Source organism: Schistosoma haematobium, chromosome 6, assembly GCF_000699445.3.
Source record: "Schistosoma haematobium chromosome 6, whole genome shotgun sequence".
Lineage (NCBI taxonomy): Eukaryota > Metazoa > Platyhelminthes > Trematoda > Strigeidida > Schistosomatidae > Schistosoma > Schistosoma haematobium.
This window is the reverse complement of record NC_067201.1, coordinates 13168903-13187790: the sequence shown is the minus strand read 5'-3', so window position 1 is coordinate 13187790 and position 18888 is coordinate 13168903. Positions and strand designations below refer to the sequence as shown.

Sequence of the window (18888 nt, the reverse complement as noted above, 5' to 3'; positions counted from 1 at the left end):
TCATCAGAAGATAGTGGCATCTGGAAGTTATTTTAAAAATTCTTTCTTAATGTCTAATTTTAACATGACATTATCACATTCCATCAATCCATATTTCAATGAATTTATGGAACTTCACCCAGTTACATTCTCAACTATCTTATTTGGAACTTGGTGAATGTGTCACACTTCATTTAGAAACGTTAGTAAACAATGTTTAAGAAGAGAAATGAGAACAAATACTTTGAAGATCAATAAACTGATGAAAGTACATTTCCTCTAGGCATAGAAAAATAATATATCGTAACAGTTCCAAGCAAATCTGGTTTAGAACGCGAATATATATATATATATATATATATATATATCGTGAGCCACAGTGAAAAACGATATTCTATGTGTATTCGCTTAAGAATATACTCGCAGTAAAAGAATGGGGTGGGTACAAATTTTTCCGATTACTCTACGCAACCACAATATGATTCACATGATGATTCTACTACACACCAGTAATAATTTAGAAAGACCTATAATTAAATAATTACGACTTATGCACGTTACCTATTTTCATAGATCGTATTTCACAACCATAGAGTAATAAAGTGATGAGCTGTGGACTATACTCGTCCTTCAATATACAAGAGATGTCTTGCGTACGCCATAATTACTTCAAGTTGCGAACCAATAAGTGGGTTTTATCTCAGTCAGTCAGTCATGTAAAGATATTTCCATCCACAAACATACCAAGGCTGATGAGACTATCAGTTTAAGTGGAATGGTTTATCGATTAGCTCACAAATTACAATAAAAATAGATGAAGACCAGTCCTGAAGTAATATTTTAAATTTTAAATAGAAACGAATGTTTCTCATTTATGGTTGCATTGTAATGAAGAATCCAAAAGAACAAACCTCTGACAAAAGTATGTCATTTGTGTACTTCAAGTCAATGATAATATCTCCGGAGTACACATAAATTTGTGGCCAGACGAGAAAAGTGATATCCACAGGAAAATATTCATGAGAAAACAGGATAAAAACGGAAAAAGTTGAGAACTTTTGTGGACGCCGCTTGACAAAATCAATTTAGATAACAGCTTGAAGCAAACTATGGTTATTCAGTGTTTGAGTAGTATTCAGTGAACTGATGCACTGTATGATTATCATATCAGTGGCATAAATCACGCAAAATCTCTTGATTGATGGGCTTACGAACTACTTTTGGGCGTGAAAACACAGGTACAATGCTCTAAACCGTGTTGAATTATAAACTCTTCGTGCATAAATTTATGGCCAGGTCTGAAGCATATTTAGCTTTACTAGGTTCGATACTACATCATCATCGGTTAAGCATCTGAAGATTAAAGAAGCTGGGATCATTGAAAATACATTATTTAGACCAAGTCATGTCTTGTCATCACAAGAGAATACTTCCTTTAAAAAGTCAGATCGTCAGCTGTAGCTACCAAACAAAGACTCAAAAACTAGTATATACACCTTAAATATTCGTAGGCATTCACCATTAGACTATAAATATTCCTTTGAACTGCATTATTATAAAATGTAGCTCAGTAGCAGAGATAATCATTGAACAATAGGCTTCGAAAAACACTAGTGTCATTACATCTAGTGCTAAGCTTGATCATACCACTGAAATACGCAGTTGTAACTTATACCTTAATGTCAATATGGATTGCCTTAAAAGGACTGTCAAAGTAGTGAAAGCTACCTAAACTGAAACAACTCAGGTCAAACGTTTGTATATCTGTGAGAGCAAGGACTTGAAACATTATGAAATTCGTCCTAAGTATTATCTACCGACTTTTGCTATTAGTCAAAGCCAAATAAATCAAATACTTTGCAAACAGTAACTTACCCATTGATAGAATAGCTAAAGAAAAACTGATTTTTGGTCATGGGCGACGTTCCTGCGATGCACAGATTGGAAACCAAGGACTTGTGTCCAGTTAGCATCCACCTTGGGGCACATGAGCAGGAATTTCCTAGGCTCCATAGAATAATATGCCCATCTGCTGATCCAGTGGCGACACTTTCCCCATCTTCAGACAATAAAATCGAAGATATTTGATGGTCAGGTGGAGTATGTGCCCACGTGACAAAGGGTATCACAGTGTTCCCACTTATTTTGATCATTCTTGCCCATAAGAATAACGAAAAGAAAAGGAATCACAAGTAAAATGACAATCGTAGCGTTATCATTTCACGACTGCGCTGCGATGAGTGGCCTTATATTAATCATTACAAACGAAATTGATGAATCCTCTTCATCAAACACAAAAGAAGTGTTAAAGTTTACGTAGTTATTTTCGTCTGTTCATTCTCGATCAATACTTGTACTAAGGTTGACTAGATTTTAATTGTTAACCATCTGTGGAGACAGTTAGCCTCAACTTGTTATGTAATTAGTTTTAGCCATTATTCTCATTTTTTGCGATTTCACATAATTCGTACAATTACTATTACTGACTATGGAACTTCTGTTTTATAAATTTTTGACACTGATCCTCCGTTCCCATTCTGTATTATCATGGCATGACTCTTCGATTATCGCTTACAAATACACTGCTGCACATACATACTTCTCGTTCTAACTTATCAGCCGTCACAATAATAGAACTCGAATATATTTGCTGTTTAAGTTTACAGATCTCACTGATATTCTCATCATGTGACTACTCTTAAGACACACTTTGAATTATATCAATCATATTTCGAATAACTGACTATTTACAATTGTGGATTATGAAACCGGAAAATAATTTCGGCACGCCTCTTTCTGACAGTTTAAGTAACGTTTCATAATTTTATTTATGTCTAACTTGTATCTCGGCATATTTTCGACCCTCTACCTTTTTTTAGTAACCATCATTATTTTGGAACTGATATATTTCGTCCACCATACACCTCATTTATATAAACTAAAATGATCCAGATGGTTATGGATGGAGTAAAATAAGCATTTTTTCGACGAGTTTCCGTGTCTAGATTTAATGGATCATGGTGTCTCCAGATAATAACGTATGTATATAAAACAAATAGAGACAAAAGAAGTAAATTAATACACCATCTTACTCTCAATTCCTGGGAAAATTTCAAGTTTCTCTCTGGAAAACGCAAATTGAAAGTTCAAATATATGTATGAGGGACAGAAGATCGGCAACTTATGTTATTTCCTTTCCAGTAAGCTTCTTTAAGTGTCCGTTCTTCTCCGAAATGGATAACCCGAAAGCCCAAATACCACTTTCGGAAGTATGTTCCAGGAGTCGATAACTCGATGTAAGAGACATGTATTCCATGGTAGTTTATTCACTCTTGGCTTTTTGACTCTCTTATATTCACTGAGTTTTAATGATCTGATAGACACGAAAGCGAAAGATATATCAGGTTCAAAGTCACTTCTGAATATTTCATGCATCATAATCAGATAACCTCTTGATCTTCGGTAGAATAGAGTAATGAAGTCTGACATCTGAAACCTCCCCATCTTTGGTAAACCTAGAAACTCTGGAGTTGCATGGATAGCTGCCTTCAGTACATCAACCAAGATAAACCTTCACAGATTTAACGCAATTTTAAAGTGTTTATCTCACTAATGTTGTGTATACTAATATACATTTATCTAAACTGGCAAATATTTATCCTATAGCTCAAAGTATCTGCAGCCACACGGTAGTGGGCCTCGATCTTAAGACATTGAATCACTTTTATCCCTAAATCTCTGTAAGACAGGATAATATGGCTCCGACGCTTCCCCAGCGCTGTAGCGATTTCCCAACTTGTCCATTTTGTTAAATGTTAAAACTAAATTTTCTCCAAACTTAATCTAAGTCTTTCCAGTACTTGTGAGCTTAACTTCAACGATTTTTATGGTTAGGATCCACCGTTGCAATAGTCCTGCCATATGCTGGTTTCCATACAGAAGTTGTGAAATCTGCGCTTACCTACCAAGAAGTCTTTGACTTATTTTGGCTGAAGTTATTCCGAGACTTACCAGCCCCGAAATAAGTCTGCTGTGCGGCGCCATATCAAATGTTTCACTAAAGTCGACATAGGCAACACCATCTGACTTTCAATTATCTAGCAACCCTATCCATCCCTCTCTTGTTGTAGGAAGGTTAGTTTTACAATATAACCCTCTACTAAAACCATGTTGCTCAGTGTCTAGCAAATTATTGATGTTCACGAAGGTCGTGACAACCATAATGACTATTCTTTCCAGTATTGTAACCACGATACTGGTGAGGCTGATAGGCCTGTAGTTTGATAGAAGTCTTATTCCCGTCTTGTGGATCAAAGTGAGATTTGCACCCTTCTAGTCCTCATGTGAGTCGCTCTAACTAAGCGGAATCTTGAATACGATAGTCAGTAGTGGACAGTGCATTGTGTGTTGTGTTAATTTTTATGTATGTAGTAATAAATGCATTTAGTACGTCGTCTCGATAGAAGTCTATAATGTGTAGTTCACGAGAAGACACTGGTCCTGAGCCTAGTCCTTTCTCGATAGGTGGCTCATGATTGAAAACGATCCCGAAATAATCGGCTGTCTTGGTCGTCCCCCATCGTTAAAGATGCACTCCCCTCCGCAATTACTTTGCTTGGACCTTCTCAACAAATTGCTATTTTTAAGATCTGGCCGCCCGAAGGAAGTAGAATGTGCTCCCACAGTTCAGCTTGCCATGTTTGACCGGAACTCCCCCGGTATCCCTCAAAAGTTAGCGTTAGAACATAGTTTTGGCAGGTCTCTTAGATGGTTCTGAGGATAGAGTGGGATGCAGTCACTCGTAACAAACTGACTCCAGTCAACTATTTTCTAAGATACAAGGGCCCAGGGGCTAAAGGAGCTTCTCGTAAGCCTCCAACTTGAGCAAGCGAACTGATTCTGTAGATTGAATTTGAACAATTGGAAAGTCTTGCTGGAAAGCTGAAAAAAGTCCTTCAAAATAATTATATGCACATTTATCTGTACCACTATAATGATAGACCGGATCCCAAAATCCTAGATTTTTCTTAATATGAATACCTAATCTCTAAGATCTTACATGGGAATTATATCATCATCTATATTTACTAGCCATATGGTTACAGTCAGCAATACGACGTTTAGTGCTTTTGAAGAACACATTTCGGCAGGGGATAAAACAATATATTTAATGTTGGAAGGTACGAGTTATACGATATGGTCAGGCCCACAAGGCTGAGCCATGCCATACTGATCAACTCTTCCCGCCTTCACCATTGTTGACCTTCTGTGATGATCAAGAGTATTTGAATTATAGTATGAACTAAGAATCCTAGAAATAACGCAATTGGATCATGAAGTACTCGATAAGCACGAACGAAGGTACTGTATTTAGAATTCGAAATCAAGCATTCAAAAAGTGCAAAGGAATCATTAGTTCATCCAAACACCACACCTTAGCATTCTCTAACATGAACTAGGAGTATTAGTGGACGAACTGAGGCCACTCATCACAGCTGAGACCGAAACTTGGTTGGACCATGACTTTGACATCACTTCAGAATTATCGGGATACAACTAAATAAGAAGTGACCATCCTCAAAGCCTTAGACATTCCAAAGGGACATAAGGTTGCGACATTTAGAAGATCCCACCTTCAATGGACCTATCCTTGACCATCAGTTGCACATTTGCAACACAACTTTCATGAAGCGCGCCAACTGTGGTACTGATTAAAACCATCTACATTCATATCTTACAAATTATCAACCCAACTATGTAATTTACTACAGTGGATATTGTATCATTTGTATCAATTTGATCTTGCCTGTAAACTGGCATGCCTCATGTAACAAACTGTTATTTGAGAATAAATTATTATAGAGACCTGGTATTTTAACATGAAGTCGACCTCGAGAATCATGTTCCAAGTCAGTGTGGGGCAAACCCAGAATTCATGTTGAAAAGGCTTCTTGTCAATCGTTAGCTCTAAACCTATCTTAGAACACGCTTTCAAGGGTTCTCCGCTCGCGGTAATTTAGGTAGAAGAGCATTGTTTACGCTGAGTGCTGTGGTTAAGTTTCTGCAAGAGGTCTTCCTTGATCAAGGATACTGAAGCTCCTGTATCTAATAGCATATTAATCTCAGTACTTTGCACTATACCCCTAATAGTAACAGGGCGCAAATGTTTAACATAGCAAGACGATATATGCAAACGACACTGCTAACCTCTGTTTTTCACGCGGTTATGGCCGCATTTCTTGGCATTTTTGCCGAAACGTCTGCAGTAGAAGCATTCCGTTTGCTGGTCTCGATAGTTGTCCCTTGACGACCGTCCGTTCCATGTGGAAGTCGGCTGCCCGGCCAGGGAACTCTCTAATAGCCGCGGCACTTTGAAGGCTATCTTGTCGATTAGGTTCGGTGGCTTCATCGATCGTCATCACGGTTGGTCGATAGGTCGCCAATGAAACTGACAGTCTTTCAGCAGTCAAAAATCGAAGTGCCGTTCGTTTCAAGTCGGCTGTGTCAGCCGGTGGCACTCGGAGTAGATGTTCTCGCAGTGCACCTGGCAGCAGTCCTTCAATAAAACGGGAGCGTGTAATTTCTTCTCGCCTCAAGATGTCCAGGCTAGGGAATGCCTGGGTTGCTATCTGCTGTAATGAGTGAAGATAGTCGATGGGGCTTTCATGAGGTTTCTGATGGCGAGACAAAAATTGGATGGGTGTCTGCTGGGTATCCACTTTCAACGAAAAACATTCATCTAAAATCTTCCAATTTTGAGATGGTGAATTGCACGCAGTAAAGCCGTTAGCTGTCGCTCGTTTCGCTGCTTCGTTATCTAAGTAGGACAGAAGGTAGTCGAAGTGTTCCGAAGTTGGAACTCGACGTAGGCACGTCATTACTCTAATTTTCCAGATATCATAGTCTGATGAGACTCCTAACAGTGGCGGTTGGCGAGGGGTTGTGTTGACTGTTAACTTGCCAGGGATGGCTGGGGGTTCATCATGTTTTGACATAAACACATCCATCACCACTTGTAGCACGTATTATTAGCGTTTACTTGCAGGCAAGAGCAATCTGAAACACAACACAACATTGAGAACTGGCAGAAGCCACTCAAGTGATAACACGGCGTGCGAGCACAACAGAGATATATTAGAAATTGAATTACGCTGTTTTTGTACAAAAAGAGAAGTCTATTACAAAATAGTTTTACTCATCATCCAGCAGGTTTAGTTTGCGCAAGCTTTGTTCTTCTTCTTCTAATATGTTCACTTTCTGTTGTCCTGCAATAAGGAAAACAAACTTGCATTAGTAAAGTTACACGTATTGATTTTTGATACTGTTAAACACTCACTTGTTCAAAATCGCGCGGATAACTGTACTGATAGATGGACTTTCTCACCTCGACAGAAACTGCCAAAACAGTGTGGCCGATGCCAATGAGTTGAGAAACACTCCACGAAAATACTCTCATAGCATCGGACACATCCAGAGGTGCCTTGGTCAAAGTGACAACAACAACAACAACAGCAACAGCAACAATAATAACAATCTACACTCGGACCAAAATTAGAAAACATACACGGATATGAAGGAGTCTACCAGGAAACCTGAATCTTCACTAGTAAGCATACACCCAGGATTAACACAGGTCATCTGACCTACTATTATTCTTATTACGGACGACTATACTGAATCCTCAAGGTCGACCGAATTCCCTTCTACTTGATGTTAAATTTAGTTCTCGTGAAAATGTCAGTCATATTCCAACCAGTCCGAAAGCAGTGTATGAACAAACTTGATCATCCTTCTTATCCTAAGATGTTTGTACAATTTTCACCTCTACTCTGACCACTTGCTTAATCTAAGCTCACGTTTTTCATTCTTATTCCAGAATGAGATTATGCTCACCAAATCAGCCTTCATGACTAACGTAAATGGCTGACTGACTAACGTTTTCCGTCATTTTACTCCTTACTTTCATCATCGTTCTCATAAATGACATTGATTTCGAACATACATTCTTGATTGATTTACAGTCACGTGACTCGATTGGCTTTTTCGATTCAAATTTGAATGGAAATAGTCTAAACATATGTCAAGTCTATATAATATCAGTCTAGAGCGATGATAATCAGTTTGTAAAAACGCATTTGCTGAGCGGTCTAATCATATAACGCTCACAAATAAGTGATTATATCTATGGACAGTCATATGGATTGTGGACAAAACTGTCTTAATGATTGCTATTACCATTATTTCTACTGCAACTACTACTACTACTGCTACCAATACTATCATTGTGATTACTACTACTATTACTACAATTATCACTATTACTGTTACTGCAACTGTTGTAATTATTATTATTATCACTATTCTACAAAAGAACCTACTGATTATGACGAACAAATAAAAGAAAAAAACACGGTTTTTCATGGAAGATGCACACCATCAGGCAGAAAAATGCCAAACAATGTTTAAAACGTCCAGGCCAAGCAATCAAAAAGCCTGGACGTCATATCCATTTTGTAATATAAAAAATGAAAATAAATTTTCTATCTATTCACATTTGTGTTTTTGATTGTTTCACCGGTCAATAGTGTATGGGGTATCGTACGCGTGAAGTATCAAGAACATACATCATACCCCTGTCGTAGCACCTGATGTATTCTCCTTCTATAAATTCGTGTCTGATTGTCCGAACACGTTTATAATTTACAGCTACAATTTTAGCTGCAAAAGATGTGAACTCATTTAGAAGAGTCAGAAATGACATTGGAACCTGGAATGAATAATACAATTGACTATATTTCTTACCTGAAGAATTGGAAAACGTTGAAGATCCTTTACAGCGTCATATGGACGCAAACGTAGGTCAGTGTCTGTTTTACTCCAAAGCTGTTTACTGAACTTCCAAGAAACCAGATACTGTAAGCTACGAGTTGGTGTATTACTCAGTAGAAACGTTCTTAAATATAAGCGTTCACTTGACGTCAACTGTCGTCTCGATGGATCGACAGAAATATATGCTTCTGTGCAAGGATGGTTGTGCACGGTTTTAATAAAGGTGAGTTTCAACTCACCATTTACTGCCCGGACCCTAAATCCTGATTGACAATGGCGATATTTCAACCTGAAGGGTAAATTCATTTGAAGTAAGGCATACGTAGATGACCGACGTCGTCTTCTTTGCCTAGGTTGTGTTGGCGAGTTAGAAGTTGTGTGTTCTTCAGAAGAATGATGATCACTATCATCATCTACATCCTGAACGCAAGCATCTGACTCTGACAAACTGCGTTTACTTCCATATGTACAGACATATCTCACAAAAAATACTTTGGAGATGGTCATCACTTTTCTTTTTACATACTGACATAACGAACTTAGTATGCGTATACTAAAAAAATAATTATTAATCACGGAAGTCATCCCAGACAACCAATAAAGGGGTAAATGCTTTGGTAGCGAAATGGGAAAACGCATCAGAATGTCGCCTTTTTCGCCTGTCCGGGGGAAATAATGCGGATTTCCCCCTTTTTCGCCGTTTTGTCGATAAATTGCATGGACTATTCCCCTAAGCCACGTTCGTTTGGCTATTGAGAATTGAGGTAGTCGTCCTGTGAATTCTGAATTTTAAAAAAAGAAAGTCACAACCATATTTCAAAGACATTCTTTGGCACAGCCAAATACTTGAATCTGAACTTACGGTTATGTTCGTTAATATTGTTGACTGTAACTATAGAGCTGTAGGGAAGTTATCACTTTAAATTAGTACATACCTGATCTCGTTTTCTTCTATTACGCTTTATCATCTTGTCTCGGATATCGTGAAAGCAACCTTGTGTCGCGATGTCGTACAGCTTCGCAAGGTCTTTTTCGTTGACAGAGGATGACATAAAGCGATTTGTTAACGCACCTGAAGTTTAAATACTAAAAATTAGTTACTTCGTGAAGTGCTCGTTTTGAAGAGGTGCCAAGTAACGTGAATTTACTGGCAACCTCAGGTGTCAAGAGATGCGACAGAACAAACCACATCGATGTTTTTGGATCGTCACTTGATAACCTAGTAACCATTGCCATCTGTAATAGTAACAAATTATTAAATTCTTGTTAATGACTTACAAATCTGTCCCTGGTTTCTTTCTGCTGCAAACCAGTGTCCAGCATCTGCAGTTCGTCTTCAGATGACAAAGGGAACTGCCGACTCAAGAGGCCGCAATCGAATTGATTCGGTTTTTCGCGTTCATTAGACTTAAATAGTAATTGCTTTACATTAATATTTAAGTCAGTAATAGCCGACGATGTTGTTCATCGTTTTAGTCAAGTCAGTGATAGCTGATGACATGTTCAGCACCACTGTATACAATCTATCACAGCTGAAAAAGGTCACTAGATGATGCAGGTTACTTACTGGTCCGCTATAGCACCACCAACATGCTTAGATTCCGATGTGGATGGTGATGTCTCTAATTGTGTCGAACTAATTCGTGAATATCTAAATAATAATGAAACCTACTTGGCGATTGACGATATGAGTTTGTCGAACACCCGGAATTTAGGATATTGTACGCGGCTATTCCCAGCCTGCATCTCAGCCACATCCATGTCGACTGAATTGTAAAGAAAATCTTCTTTACGCTTCATTGCAACTCTAGTAAATTTTAGTAAGATTATTGTACTGACCTCTTGGGCTTCTCACTGTTTTGTGGCAAATATGTTCTCATCCGTAGAAGTGTTTCTACGGTGAGATTCCAGTATGTGCATTGAAAGTAAAGCATCTTTCGCCGACTGCAGAGAATCTATAGTAAAATTTAGTCTCTATGGTTTGTTACTAACCGAATTCGTCAATGACTTTACATTTCATAAGTGACCAATTTTTATTCGGTTGGTCGCACTTCTGCAGGTGTATATCGACCAGCTCGTTCGGAAAAACGCAAAGTTCCTTGCCTACTATCCATTCTTTGGATGCTATCATCAGTTGTTTTTTGCTGAGGACGTCAACAATGACGTACTTCTTGTTAGCGGGCTGAAAATAACATAAGATCTAATTAAATTATTTGTCGTCATGATGTCGCGCGACTTCATGGTGGCTGGCAATATGCATTGAAACGAATGAATATTAATCAAATGTGGATTACCGAACTCCTAACATCAAACTGGTCATCATTCAAAATTTATCGTCACAATCGATCAAGGTGTGAGAAAAGGAAACGTGTCGAAGTACTTTATGCTGAGAATTCTGTTGTACCAAAAATATAATGTTGAATAAAACTTCTAATAATAAGAATAATAATAATAAACATACATAGGAAAGGGCAACGCTCCAGAAGTATCGTCCACTGTGAGGGTTGCGTGCACTTGAAGGTCAAACTGCCGCAGGATGATTGGTTCGTCGCATCGACAATTCGTGGAAATTTTCAGAAGCGGTTAAATCAAGACATTTTTAGATTTGAATTGGGTTCAGCCACACCATGTCTGGTAACGTTCATTCTTCAAGTAACGAAGACGATGCTATCATGATGATGCATGATGTAGGACGAATCTTCAATGATATTATGTTATCTCAAAGATTTACAAGGTGGGACAATTTTGAGATCTTATGTACTAGTACAAATGGTAATATATATCACCAATCAGCGCTGATTGTACCTTTTCATATCCCGTACAGCGAAAGGTTGTAAACTTCTCATAGACGCTCCTGAATAGATTTTGCGCACAATAGACATAATGATGTGCGAAAATAAACAACAAAACAGATAACTTGATGAAATATCTAGTTCGGAGGAACAGGTAGCCCAAATATTCAAGCAGGCCGCCACTGTTACTTTGTTACCGTTTTCATTCATAGTTGAAATTTTATGCCGACAATAATCTCTTACAAGTTTTCAATTAACTTCTGTCTAGAATTATGATTTGATCCCACGGCGAGACCATAATTTATGGACGAACCAATCAGGTATAAGATAACTAGCCACGAATTTTGGCGCGAAATTCATCCATGTATTTGGCTGTATTATATAAGTTTATGTATGTTAGTTAATGGTTATGATGTGTTTCTGTGGCTAATTAGTCTCTTTTCAAAAGCATTTACTGCTTGAATTGATGGCGCGTATTCGGGCAGGGCACTACAGTATTAGCCATTCAATGAGAACAGAATCCGTACCTACATTCATCCAGTGGTTGACACTAAACTTATATGTATTGGCCTTGGACTTGATTTGTTTCTGTTGAAGCAAATAATGGGATGTACCAAAACCCAGGTTATTATTCAAGATACTAAATGGGACCACCTGGGTTTTTACGGCGGGATAGAAATAGTAGCTTTAGTCGTTTCAATCTCATCATGACTAGTCGGGGTTTCGAAATCCCTTAAGGGATGATACATTTCAGTCCTCAACCGTCTTAGAAATCATAGGTCGCGAGTATCCTCAGGTTCTTTTGTTTTAGAAACTCCGACAGTGAAGTCGTATCAATCGTGTGGTGGTGAATATTATTGTGAATGGTGTGCATTAGTGCACTTTTACTGAGTTTTGTTTTTGAACACCAATATTTTGACAATCTTGCCGATTTACTTAGATGTGTCTGCAGTTCTAGCCTACCAATGTTACTATGTTCGACCTTACTGGGTCTTCGAATCCGAAGTTTTTAATCCAAGCTTATAATATGCTTGCTATTCTGAAGTTAGAAGGCTTCATCTTAAAACCAGACTGGCACACGTGGAAGGTATCTTATTGTTTGCTATGCAGTGTGGGAACATTTTTTGGGACAAAAAGCATCCTCTCCAATAGAATGTTAGAATCTATTTTTTGGAGTATAGTAGGCTTTTAGCTGCGCCAAACATCCACTGATTTTGATTTATGGACATATATCAAATAAATTATTGCTCTACTTCGTATGTTGTTCAAGAAATCCATCTCAGTTTCCTTTTTCCAAAATAGTTTACGTCATGGTTTTATCCGAGGGCATATATGCAATTTCTGGGCTGCATTAGAGATCAAGTATGTGGTTTTGCGTAAAACAAATACAGGCTCATTCAGTGGCCTTCAGTACGCATTTCTAGGTTTTACAAACCAAAGCATATTTTCAGTTCGATGTATTTGTGTCATATCCTAACGATAAAAATGAATGAGTCATCGAAAGGCAATTTGAAGCGTTCTTAAGTATTGTTGACTAATTGCTCCAAACGCTTAGATTATCCATGGGTAATTTTCTTGATAATTTTTCGTGGTTAAGTTGTTTCATTCACCCTTGTAAAACCTGCACTTTAAACTCTCATTGTGGCAAGAAAACTGTTGTTTAAAGGGTTTCATTTCAATATGGAGCAATTTAGTCACAAAGTGAAATTACATCGCGATCTTCATGAGTAGCTATTGCTAAAAGGATAGTGTAAATGAAAAGTCGTAGACTCGAATAGCTGTCTGAATGTGTCTAATTTTCCAACTACACCAACCTTAGAGTCCAGAATATTTATTTTGGTTGTGTAAATCATTACTTTGTTCACTCTGTACGGATTTTTCCTAACTTTAAAATACGCTCTACTAATTGATCTGTTGGTGTATTGTACGCTCATTTTTTATTGTTCAATCTCCTACTCTATATAGTTTGGGACCATACACTCTTGTCTATCTTTAACTTGACAACTGTCATTTCTGTTTTATAATCACTACCGAATATTCAAGTTGTTCTTATTTTATTGACATTACAGCTATTAGACAAGAAAAGATACAATATTGTGGTTCATTTTCACCATGACGTTTGTCAATCTGCTGTTGAAGAATACAGGCAGGGTTAATTTCGTTCGATTTTCTCACATAAGTCGCTCAGTAATTATTCTTTCATACTTTTAATCTATTTTACTCATCATGAAGGTAACACTTAGTAAATTTGAAGACAAAACCCTAGATTATGATAAATTGGAACACAATCTAAATATAGTGAAAGATCGGTAATGAGTGATACGATTTCTGATGTTATTTATAGACTTGGACATCCGTTAACACTAGCCGAGAAAGTGTTGTATTCTCATCTTGACAACCCAAAAACTGCAGTAAGCACTTTTTTCCAAAAAGATTTCTCTAAATTACTTTTAGAATATTGAAAGAGGTAAAAGCTATCTCATGCTTAGGCCCGATCGTGTTGCAATGCAAGATGCTACAGCACAGATGGCTCTATTACAGTTTATTAGCAGTGGTCTTCCACGTGTCGCTGTACCTTCAACTGTCCACTGTGATCATCTTATTGAGGCTAAAGATGGTGCAGGAACAGATCTTAATCGTGCGAATGATACCAACAAGGAGGTTTACGAATTTCTTGCATCTGCTTCGGCTAAATATGGGATTGGATTTTGGAAGCCTGGATCAGGAATAATTCACCAGGTAATTGTTATTTGATGTCTTTCTCCAAATTATTATTCTCCTGTATTGTTCATTTGTCGAATAAACTAAGTATTGTGTGATAAAATCGATCGGCAGTTACAGGATGTGCGGAAAAACACAATGCTTCATAATTAATCCATCCAGTTTACAAAATTCAACATCAAAATGTTCAGTACATTTGATTATCATTCTCAAAGGCTTTCAAAAGTTACATCTTATCCAAGAATGAGTGATATATACAGATGGAGATTATTGCTCAGTAAGTCTTTGCACTTGGAAGTTTTAGATTTGGGTTAACAGATACTGTAGTCAAGTTCAGAAATCTCTTCATTCACACTAATTAATGCATTCACCTCAATATTTTAAACTCAATATTCGAATAATCTGAACTTCTTTCTCCAATTAAGGTTTATTCTCAATAATGCTGAAAGGCAGTTCTTCCTAAGGATGATATTATTTCACTTGTATAGTTTACTGAATATGTCGAGGTGATTATCGGTCATTTGTAAAATGTTCATAATTTTTCTAACAATAAAAATAGGTTTGAATCAAAGTGCATGTAGGTGTTCTGTAGATGAGATTTTCACTTAGAATCTTTCAACATAAACTGAATTCAATCGTCCGTTTCTTGTGTTGATTCGTTCATACTCGCAAAATCAATCATATAGATTATGTTTTGTAAATATACTGAAATAAAATAACGTTAACCATCAAACTACAGACTTGGAATCCAACATAAATCCAGTCTTACATAAAACCTGTTAACCTTCGATTCGATCCCATGAGGACTATTACAATTCATACTGTTAAATTCCAGTTTAATTTATGGTGGTTTGCTTCATTCCATTGTTGGTATTTTGGTCGACATTTAATCAGTCTTGGTTGCCACAAGTGAGTGGCTAGGTGAATAACATGTCGGCATTTAAAGCGAACGGTATTAGGTTTGAGTTCTAGAGAGGAAATCAACTCTGTCTTTTTAGGTACAGTCAGTCAGTCAGCTACAACGTAGGACCAGGCACATATGTGCATCGGTCCAGGTTGCCGTACCGCATCAGCATAACAAGATGAACACCGGATTCATAACAGTGGTTAGGTCAAAGGTGGTAATATATAAGAGAAAGATTGCATATAGAGATATATTACAAGAAGAAAGAATTGGTTCGTAGAAAGAAAGATATGAAGTGATTTTAATCTCTTAGTTTAAGGGAAGACAGGGAGTGTATACACCGACGCCATTGTGATCGATTCTGAGCCATGTCACCAACAGTCTCCAACTATTGGTTACGAAAGTCACGCGGACCCCAACCAAGTAGTCTGCATCTACCAACATGGCTCAGACTAGAAGTTAGTGACTTCAAGCACTGATGCCACGTTTTGGTTTGGCCGCCCCTAAATTTCTTCCAACCATGTTCAACATCGGTTAGCATTGCACGTCGTAGTAATCGGTGTTCAGGCATACGTAACACGTGGCCCAACCATCTCAGTCGATGAAGATTCATAACCTCATCAACTGATTTACCATCATTTCCTAATACCCTGCGTCTGACCTCACTATTACTTACCCGGTGATCCCAGCAGACGCCAGGAATATTTCTAAGGCATCTGTGGTCAAATACTAATAGCTTACGAGTGTCTTCTACTCTTAATGGCCATGTTTCGCTGCCGTAAAGTAAAACAGAACGGACTGGCGCGCAGTATACTCGTCCTTTTATTGATAGACGGATATCTCGCCTTCGCCAAAGGTGACGCAAGTTGGCAAAAGCCAAGCGAGCTTTTCGAATCCGTGTTGAGATTTCGTCAGACACCAACCCATTAGGGCTGATCAGACTTCCAAGATATGTGAAGTTGTCAACGCGTTCGACTACTTCACTCCCTATCCTTAGTTCAGGTGTTGACGCAGACCAGTCCTGGAGCAACAACTTGCATATAGAGGGAGAAAAGCGCATTCCAAACATTCTGGCATTGTTGCTTAATGCTACCAAAAGACTCTGCATTTTGTCAGCGTCTTCACCAAACAGGACTATGTCATCTGCGTATTCTAAGTCGTTAAGTGAACCTCCTGGATGGAGATCAATACCCGAGAACTCAGTCGACGAGAAAGTTATTTCCATCAGTAGATCTATGATGAAGTTAAACAAAAATGGGGAAAGTGGACAGCCTTGACGGACACCACTTGAGGTTTCAAAAGTAGATGACAGTTCGCCATAAGCTCTGACTCGACTAGTAGTGTTCGAGTAAAGAACCTTTATAAGGTTTATGTACTTCTGGGGTACGCCTTTCAATGACAGACACTGCCACAGAATCTCGCGGTCTACCGAGTCAAATGCTGCTTCTAAGTCAAGAAAGACCACCATTGTCGGACGCCGATAAGTATGCCTGTGTTCTAGAATCTGACGAATGGTGAATATGTGGTCGATGCAGCCACGACCAGGTCTGAAGCTAGCCTGAGTCTCTCGTGTTTGCAGTTCACGAGTCTTAGTTAGGCGTCTGATAATTATCGAGGCTAGTATTTTAGATATTATATTAGTTAAACTAATCCCTCTGTGGTTGTCACAGGATGATTTTGACCCTTTCTTATATATTGGGACGATAAGTGATTGTGACCAGTCAGGTGGGATAACCTCCAACTCCCAGATTTTAGCTAAAATATTAGTCAACATAATCGCTAAAATTGGACCACCATCCTTAAAGACCTCTGGAGCCAATCCATCTGGACCAACTGCCCTTCCTCGTTTCAGATTAACTATAGCCTTTTGAACTTCAGCGAGAGTTGGGGGACCTACTTCAATGTTCCATTCACACTGTCTGGGAATGGAGGGTAGTTGTAGAGTAGCTGAAGGCCAGTTGAACTGTTCTCCGAAATGTTCCGCCCATCGTTCTAAACGTCTGGACTGGGAGCAGATGAGAGTATCATCTTTTTCTGAAATAATCTCACTTACACCTGACTTATTAATTCCAGTTTCTTTTATTAGTCTGTAAAGCTGTCTTGTGTTCCCTATAGTCGCCGCCTTTTCCATCTCTTTTGCTTTCATTGCCCACCACTGCTCACGGTCGTTTCTTAGACTTTTTCTTAACCTAGATCTGATTTGTTGTCGCTCTTCATCATGTTCGGAACCTGATGGGACGAGTTTGCGGGAACCCATCAGTGTGATAGACTTTGAGGAAATCCACTGGCTCTTTGTAACTCTGTGGTTTAAGTCACTAATAGATGTCACTGCTGTTTCTACAGCTGCTTGTATGTCTTTCCAAGCAACATCTGGGTCAGCCTCGTCTTCAGAACTACCTAATTGTGAACTCAGTTGTTCTTGGAACCTACTTTTGGTTTTCTCGTTACTCAACTCAGTTCTAATGGGTCTTTTTAATGTGGCTTTTTTGCGTCCAGTGAGGCGCAAGCAGATGCGTGCCCGTATTAGGGCATGGTCGGAGTCCAAGCAGGTACTCCAGAATGAGCGACAATCTTCTACCGACCCTCTCCAACGATGACTGATGGCAATATGGTCTATTTGAGTCCATCGTTGGTTTGGTGTAGGGGGTCACCATGTTAGACGATGTCCCTCCTTATGCTTAACATTTGTGTTTGCTAAAAATAAGCGATTGTCTGAGCACAGTTGCAACAGACGGTCACCATTATCTGTTCGCTGTGTCGGAATACTAAAATATCCACCTAAATGCCTTTCTGTTTGGTTTAAGCTACCTATCTGAGCATTAAAGTCACCCCCTATGAGTACTATGTCTGAGCGTTTAGCTTTCTGAAGAAGTTCAGAAAGCTTTCTGTAAAATTAATCTTTCACTTCATCTGAGCTGCAGTCAGTGGGAGCGTAGGCAGAAACGACAAAAAGGCAACGACGTGTGTCCCTATCCTTCCGAGTTCTTACGGAGCCGTTTAGCCGAACAGCACATAAACGACTGTTGACGGGGATCCACTCTAGCAGTGCTTGTTCCGCCCTCATGCTTAGTGCTATGCCTACACCTGCCAGTCCACGAGAACTGGCCATCGGGTCACCAGATACACGGAGGGTGTATCTCGTTGGCTCTCCGTTTTGCCGAGGTGAGGTCAAGTGAATGACCACACTGGAATCCTGTATGCGTGTTTCGGAGACACAGCATACATCAATGGAAAGAGACTCTAGGGTTTTAGCCAAGGAAGCCTGCTGACCGATTTGACATAGGGTGCGTACGTTGAAGGCTCTAATGTGTAGTTTGGAGCGAGGTTTCAGTAAACCTGGGACAGATTTTTGAGCACTAGAATCGTTGGCTATGGTGACACTTGAGGAGGAAGCCGAGAGAGGAAATATAGAGTTGAAAGTCGATGTAGGGGGAATAATAGGAATTGAAGAGGAAGGTTGATTATGAATACAGTGGTCTTGGGTGCTGTTAGAGGTATGAGGGCGGTTATCACTTCCCGGTTGCCCACACCGTGGAAGGGTTCTTCTGGAGGTATCTGAAAAGGAAATTGGATTAGAGGCGGTCTCAGTGACCTGAGAGCGTGACCGCAGTGCCCAAGGGACAACTGCTTGAGGCCGGTCGCGCACGGCCTTTTCGTGGGAGG

The 18888-nt window shown here is 39.0% G+C and overlaps 2 protein-coding genes across 3 annotated transcripts in view; one reads left to right on the top strand and one right to left on the bottom strand.

The window, feature by feature from the left end:
- MS3_00008551 (uncharacterized protein) overlaps positions 1-2210 on the bottom strand; it is a 69053-nt gene extending 66843 nt beyond the window's left edge. Inside the window, exon 1 of the mRNA XM_051216883.1 lies at positions 1855-2210. Within this exon, the coding sequence (XP_051065513.1) occupies positions 1855-2132 (278 nt within the window). The 5' untranslated portion in view covers positions 2133-2210. The remainder of the gene's footprint in view (positions 1-1854) is intronic.
- A 9719-nt stretch (positions 2211-11929) lies between these two features.
- ACO2_1 (aconitate hydratase) overlaps positions 11930-18888 on the top strand; it is a 32020-nt gene continuing 25061 nt past the window's right edge. Inside the window, exons 1-5 of one of the 2 annotated variants that reach the window (XM_051216880.1) lie at positions 11930-11991; positions 13670-13787; positions 13833-13909; positions 13945-14011; positions 14055-14339. In XM_051216880.1, coding sequence (XP_051065511.1) covers positions 13713-13787; positions 13833-13909; positions 13945-14011; positions 14055-14339 — 504 coding nt within the window. In that variant the 5' untranslated portion in view covers positions 11930-11991; positions 13670-13712. Of the gene's footprint in view, positions 11992-13669; positions 13910-13944; positions 14012-14054; positions 14340-18888 lie in introns of both variants that reach the window. The other variant, XM_051216882.1, reaches the window with a different exon arrangement.